This window comes from Dermacentor variabilis, chromosome 9 (genome assembly GCF_050947875.1).
Source record: "Dermacentor variabilis isolate Ectoservices chromosome 9, ASM5094787v1, whole genome shotgun sequence".
In the NCBI taxonomy this organism is placed as follows: Eukaryota; Metazoa; Arthropoda; class Arachnida; order Ixodida; family Ixodidae; genus Dermacentor; species Dermacentor variabilis.
The window spans coordinates 98,711,396-98,718,555 of NC_134576.1; the positions used below are offsets into that span (position 1 = coordinate 98,711,396).

General features: G+C 43.7%; 1 protein-coding gene across 3 annotated transcripts in view; it reads left to right on the forward strand.

The window, feature by feature from the left end:
* The window catches only part of LOC142557171 (ribonuclease 3-like), a 29,188-nt gene extending 23,483 nt beyond the window's left edge, over nucleotides 1–5,705 (forward strand). For all 3 annotated transcript variants that reach the window (XM_075668837.1, XM_075668835.1, XM_075668836.1), the window contains exons 6-7: nucleotides 1,136–1,322; nucleotides 4,236–5,705. In XM_075668837.1, the coding sequence (XP_075524952.1) occupies nucleotides 1,136–1,322; nucleotides 4,236–4,397 (349 nt within the window). In that variant the 3' untranslated portion in view covers nucleotides 4,398–5,705. The remainder of the gene's footprint in view (nucleotides 1–1,135; nucleotides 1,323–4,235) is intronic.
* The last annotated feature ends 1,455 nt before the right edge of the window (nucleotides 5,706–7,160 follow it).

Genomic DNA, 7,160 nt, shown 5'->3' on the forward strand with positions numbered 1-7,160 from the left:
TTCAACCTCCAAGTTTCTGCCCCATATGCTAGCACCCGTAGAATGAAGTAATTACGCATATTTCGTTTCAATGACAGTGGTAAGCTCTCAGTCAGGACCTCACAATGCTTGCTGTATGCACTCAAACCCATTTTTATTCTTCTGTAAAGTTCCTACTCGTGATCAGGGTCCCCTATGACCAATTGACCTAGATAAACGTCCTCCTTCACATACTTTAGAGAATGACTGGCGATTCTGAACTCTCGTTCCCTAGCCAGGCTATTTAATATGATATTTGTCTTCTGCATATTAGTCTTGGACCCAACTCTTAAACTCTCTCTGTTATGGTCCTGAATAATTTGTTGTAATTCATCCCTAGTGTTGCTGAACAGGACAATGTTATCTGCAAACCGATGGTTGCTGAGATAGTATCCGTTGATCTTCACTCCTAAGCTCTCCCAGTTTAATAGCTTGAATACTACTTCCAAGCATGCAGCGAATAGCATTGGAGAGATTCTGTCTCCATGCCTAACCCCTCTCTTGATAGGTAACTTTCTACTTTTCTTGTGGAGAACCAAGGCATCCGTGTAATCTTCGTAGCTATTTCCTAAAATATTCACGTGTAGTAAGGGGTAATGAGGTAGCATGGTAATCAGTAGTGGAGTAGTGCGTAATGAACTTGTGCCCACTCGGCAAGATGGGAGCCAACACCAAGGAGGTTACAAAAATTTTAAACCATCCATCGCAAACACCATTCACTTATGTGGGAATTCAAGCATCCTAATCTCATCCTGTTCGCGCCAAACAAAATTTCATTTGAAGCATCCTGTCAAGGTATGGAAAATGAGACTTGAATGAACTGTGTACTTTTAATTGCACACACGCATGCACACACACACGCACACACGCACGCACACACACACACACAGAGAGAGAGGGGGGGGGTTGTTGTGCGCTTGGATTCGCAACTCATTTACATCAATGCGTTTGCTGGCTCATCGTGCGTGGGAGTGCTACTGGCGCGTAATATGTTTTAAAGCATCTATGTGCACGCGCCTTGTGACCTCGAACGGAGACACATAAATCTAAACAGAATTTCTGAAACTGGCCATCTCTGTAGCCGATGGTGATTCCTTGTGCGCGCGTCTTCATGCAGGTACGTGCTGATGAACGCTCGCAACAAGTCCCAGCATCACATGGCTCAGGTGAAGGCGTCGGTGCTGCGTCAAGATTCGCTCGCCTATTTCGCCGTGAAGAACAACTTCCACAAGTTTGTCTTCGTCGACCGACCCGTCGAGAAGGCTTCGCTGAGGGAGTTCGCTGACGGCCTCCGCAGTGTTCAGGTATGCCGCATGAACCGCGATGCAAACCGATAAAAATATTACGTGCCAAAACCACTTTCTGATAATGAGGGACGCCGTAGTGGAGGACTCCGGAAATTTTGACCACCTGGGGTTCTTTAACGTGCACCTGAATCTAAGCACACGGGTTTTTTCGCATTTCGCCCCCATCGCAATGCGGCCGCCGTGGCCGGGATTCGATCCCGCGACCTCGTGCTCAGCAGCCCAACACCATAGCCACTGAGCAACCACGGCGGGTACCGATAAAAAGTGTGATATAGCTAGTGTGTCTATAGACATAGCTGAATATATAAGCAGACATTTCATATACTATTTCACAGTGACCTTACATAGACGTGTTTTTTTTTCTATGAAATTTCTACATTGCGTACAGGCAGCAATTAATATATCATATTGATTTAGACACTTCGAAGACTAATGCGTCTGGGCTGTTTGTAAGCAACCCCTTAGAAAGTCTATCTGTCCTAATGGACGCAGGAAAACAGGCTTGTTAAAGGCGTTTATCTATAGGCTATCACATATTTTGTATACCCAATAAGGCATGTTGAGAATATGGCACGGTTGTTTTCAAATAGTCAGTTGACAAGTTATCAACCGCCTAGTTTTCTAATAATACGGTTAAGCAATCGGAGTGGAGCAATACGTCCGTCGCAGGGCTACCAGTTGAATTCGGTTTGTTAAAACAAGCCCCAGTAGACACCTGGTTTGTGAAAAATGGTCCCCAACACAGTGGAATGTTTTCTCCAAAACAACTTGTTTATATATTTGGCTTCGTTTATTTCAAAATGCGCGACGTGCATTATATCGTGAGCACTTTTGGTTTGCGTAATGCGTACCAAATGAAAAAAAGCTGTCAAAAGCCAGTTTTGGTTGTTTCACTGCAAGATTACGTTGAGCTAAGTAATGATGATGATGGCTATTTGAGTTGGTCTTCGCGTATTGAACAAGAGCTTTACATCTAATAAACGCTTCAACATGTGCCATCTGGTAATTTCACAACACTTAAGAACCTACGACTCGAAGACAAATTATCAAGCTACAATTTCTTTTATTGACAGGGCTAGAGAGTTCACAACTTCAACAGTAAAAAAAAGCTGTACAGTTCCAACGCACATATCAGAATATATGGGAAGCGAATACGTAGCAAAACTGTTAAAGAAGCGTTATACAGCTAAATATGATACGTATACAACTGTATTCATTTCCATCCTATTCAAATCACATGACACAAATCAGGAAGAGAACATCCAGTTACATGCTAGATATTGTAGCAATTCGGTCAAAATACGAGGCTGCGTCAAAAAGTTTTAAATTATTAGGCATAATTATTATAGCTGCGTTAATCCATTTTGCCCGTGTAATTATTGAAGTCTATATAGATAAATATGCAATGCATGTACTTTGTTGCATGTGGTGATAAAGTTAGTGTCCCGAAGGATGAAGAAGACTGAGACTCGCAGCATTAAAAAAAATTCTGCATATTTGAAGGACTGAATTTATGATTCAATGAAAACTGTCTGTGGGGATGATTTTCCATCATATGTCGCTGCTGTGAGGCGGAAACTAAGTTTCCAAACTGGTCACGTGTCTCTCACTGACGAACTTTTAGTTAGAAGGCCCCCTTTACCTGATGCTGTAGCCACAGTGAATAAAGTGCAAGTTTTCATTCTGCACGATCTAAGAATTAGAATTCAAATGGTCACACATGAAACGGGTTTAGGCTCTGGAAGCGTGTGGAACATAATTGACGACAAAGTGCATGTAGACACATGCACTTTGTGTCTGCACGTTGGGTGCTTCGGCAGCTAGCCTTTCTCCAGAGCAAACACGACGCGACCTGTCAACGCAGATGTCAACTCTTTCGGAGCACAATGAAGAGGATTTTTCGATCGAAGAATTTTGGATCTACTTCTGTGATTCAAAGACTAAAGAGCTGAGCGACTCCGCCATTCTCCACCGCCACTCTCCTCCTCCTCCCCAAAATGACTAGGTGCAAAGGTCTGCAGGGAAGGTCGTGTTATCGGTATTCTGGGATTGTCATAGAGCCATCCTGACAGAGCACATTAGGAAAGGTCTGACTGCCAAACATCAGATGTTGCTGATTACTAGTGAACAAATTATTGCATTATATGAAGCCAATACGCCGAGTTATGATCTTCAAAAGTGTTAATCTTCTCCCTAATAATACACCTACACACTCATCACAAGTTACTGCTGCGGAAGCAAAGCAATGTGGCTGTGAAATAATGGCCCAGTTATGCTATTTCCCCCGATCGCGCACTAAGTGAATATTTCTTGTTTGAAAAAATGAAATATCCGCTGAAATGCTGGCGATATTACGACACAGATGAAATAATTCTAGAGCTCGAACAGTGGTCTTTCATGAAATCTGATATTTTCTACCACGAAGGTCTATGGAGCAATAAAAAACGCTGAGATAATGTGTAATTCTGTAATTACGTGTAATTAGACTACGTAAGGAAGTCTAATTAACTACGAAGTAAAATAAAACTTTTTATGTATATACTTGTTTCTGATTATCATTACTTTTAACCTCATCGTAATTTATGCCATGAACATATAATAACAGTATCTTCAATGTAGGGCAAGACAAATCTGCTCTCAAAAGAGCACTGCTCAGCATTTTCCCACATGTTTACTTTCATTGGGATGAACTGTCAAGGAACTCGCTATGCTTCCTTGTTTTGCAAAACTTGCTCTCAACTGACAAAAAGGTTATGAGCTGGCAAAGTGTCAGTGAACTTCACAAGAGGAAACGCATTGTGGTGCACATGTCTTGGCACTGAGAAGTTGCTATGCTTGACAACTGTGCGCTGAGTTAATGCTTTTCTGTGCTGTCTATTTATTTCTTTAAAATTCTTTTGTTTTCTGCAGGCCTTGTCTGAACTAAAGTACGCCAAAAAGAAACGCAGCTTCGTCTACAAGTTCTTCAAGTCTGTCTTCGGCGCCATCTTCGTCGACAGCGGCTACAACGTCCAAGTGGTCGAGCCGATACTTCTCAAGATGATAAAGCGGGATATCGACCTTCTTCTGTAGTTCAACTACCTTCGCGAGTGATTTTTTGAGCTCCGGATAGCTCGCTGGAACTCTTCACACGCTTGGAATCATTTTTTTTTTTACTTATGTGGTCAAGCCTGGACACATTGTATACTGTTGAACTGTTGTGATGACCCCACGTGCATAAAACACAATACTCTATGATATCAACCACTTAAGAGCATCGTTCCGTGTAGTTCGCTCATATTTAAGCGCAAATTCTTTAGCACCGAAACCACAAATCATCATCCACAAACATCAAATGATGTTGGAAGCGACTTGCGAGAGCAAGAAAGCAATGTGTTATTGCGTACTGCTTTCCGTCCTGTTGCACTAAGTCTCAGAAGAAGCGGTGATGTTGATTTATTCGGCCCAACATATCCGAGTGCGCTTGGCCTTGAGACAGATAACGCTGCAATAAAGCGACTCCATCATGGAGCTGGACACAAAACATCGAGCTCCATCAAAACTGTATGAGACGGAAGGTTTGTGTCCTAAAGTTCTAGAAGCAGATGTTTGACTAGCAATATATAATTTCCCCAGGGTGACACACGTATATTGTTTACTTTTTTGAGAATACTCACCGAGCGACTTCAGAGGAGGTCACTTAGTCAGGGTCATACGAGATGCTGGCAATGCTAACGACGCACTCGTCTCAGCTCCGCCTGCCACTGCCCAATACGGTTGCAAATGAAAGGGAAAAAGTGACGTCAGGGCAGAGTGCAAGTTTTTTTTTTATGCCGCACGAATGGCACAGATAAAATATCAGGGAAAGTACGGCTGCGCGGCAACTGGTCATCAGCTCGTCCCAATTTCGGAGCAACTTGGCAGGCAAAAAAAGAATGCTCGGAGATAGAGGGATACAAGGAACGCAGGGATGTTAGCCATTCCGGAGTCTGGTTGGCTGCCCTACGCTGGGGGAAGGAATAAGGGGAAGAGAGAGAAGGGAGAGGGAGAGAGAGAGAGAGTATAGAGACGTGCACAGACAGCCACTGAGCCGAAGCCGCCGGAACTCAAATGCTCGGAACCGCCGGTTTGCAGGATGGTAGATGACACGAAAATAAGCAACCGTCCCTCCCATCCCGCTGTTTAACCTTAGTGCGTAAAGTGGGGTAAGTACTGCGCATTCTGTGATTTATGCTCGCGAGTGAAAGGTCGCGTGCGGCTCTCTTGGCTGACTAGACCCGTCGAGCTGCAGGCGCCTCGACGGCATAAGCGGGGAGGGGGGGGGGGGGGAATGTTTTCATCTCCTGTTTTGCATCCTGCAAATGATGTCTTGTTTCCGTAATAAATTGGTTCTGCCACGTGCGTGCCGGTTGTTGCTGTTTCTTTCGTGTTTTCGAGGCGAGTGGACCACGCGCAGTGAAGTATAATCAAAGTACGAGCAATCTAGTAAGCGCACGCGTTGAAACATCGCGTATTCGCACACCATTCGCAAGACGCACCAAATCGTGGAGGTTAGAGTACCTTTAGATCACTACTAAAGGAACCACTGAGATACCTTAGAAGACGCCGTAGCGACTAAACGCATGTCCGGCAAAAAAAAAAAATGGGTTCAGTAAAACTAAATATTAAGAAGTAAAACTACTTGATTGTTATTAAATGTCATATCTGAATGGCACACATGGCGAGTAGCTGCTGCTTGAAAGCTAATTTGAGGTTTCCTGTCACACTGCTCACGAGCGTACCAAGAAACGAAGTGCTCGACTGTGGTCTTGACCAGAGAAACAGTGTACAACGTTTCTCGCACGCCAACATTTTTATTAGAAAGTCACAGTGCTGGAATGATCCCCTCCAGTTGCTTAAAATCAAAACTGTCTTATGTTCCCGCAATCGGAAGCATGTTCGCAGACAGCTCTTTGTAGTTTAGAAAGCGATGTTTTGTTAAGTATGCTATCCTTTAACTTCTGCGAGGAGAGCTTATTATTAATTCTGCGCATGTTGTCAATATCGTCTCGGCTCAACATCCGGAAAAAATTCGTGTTCCTGAACACCAAAGACTGATATCCTGCAACCATTTTCTAAATTCCTTATAGGGACGTGGTAACTACTTACACAAGATTTATGCATGTTTGAAAGCAGCAGATTAATGAAAATAAACTCACCTTTTTTCATGAATTAGCGCTAATAATAAAAAATAATGGGTGAAGCTGCAATTGTCAACATGAAACAGGCACTCGATTAAGGTTCCAAAGGAAATAAAAAATATGATGACGTTTCGAGACCGCTGCGGATCCCTCGTTCACAATGAAGATGTGCGCAAGAGAGGGCGATTATTTATTCGTTAGGTGGTTCACAGTGCGCGTGTCTATCTCGAGGAGATTACCCCGCGTCCAGTTAATGGCATTTTTAGTCGTTTGATAATGTAAGGATTCTAAGGCTAGCCGTGAAGATAGGCGCTTCTCTGTCGCGATTGCGCTCGCAGTATCCCAATCGATGCTGCTCGGTTTGGGAGTAATGTTGAGGATCTACCAAGGCGTTCGAACTTGCATTGCATTTCCTGACATCGCTCTGGTGCTGCTGAATCCTTCTTTTGAAATTCCCAGTTTCACCTATGTGAGTTGTGTCACAACTCTAGCACGGAATCATTCAGTTTATAAATTATGGTGTTTTACGCGCCAGAACCATGATCTGATAATGTGGCATGCCGTAGTGGGGGACTACGGAAATTTGGGCCTCCTGGGTTTCTTAAACGTGCACCTAAACCGAAGTATACGGGTGTTTTCGCATTTCGCTCCCATCGAAATGTGGCCGCCGCGGCCG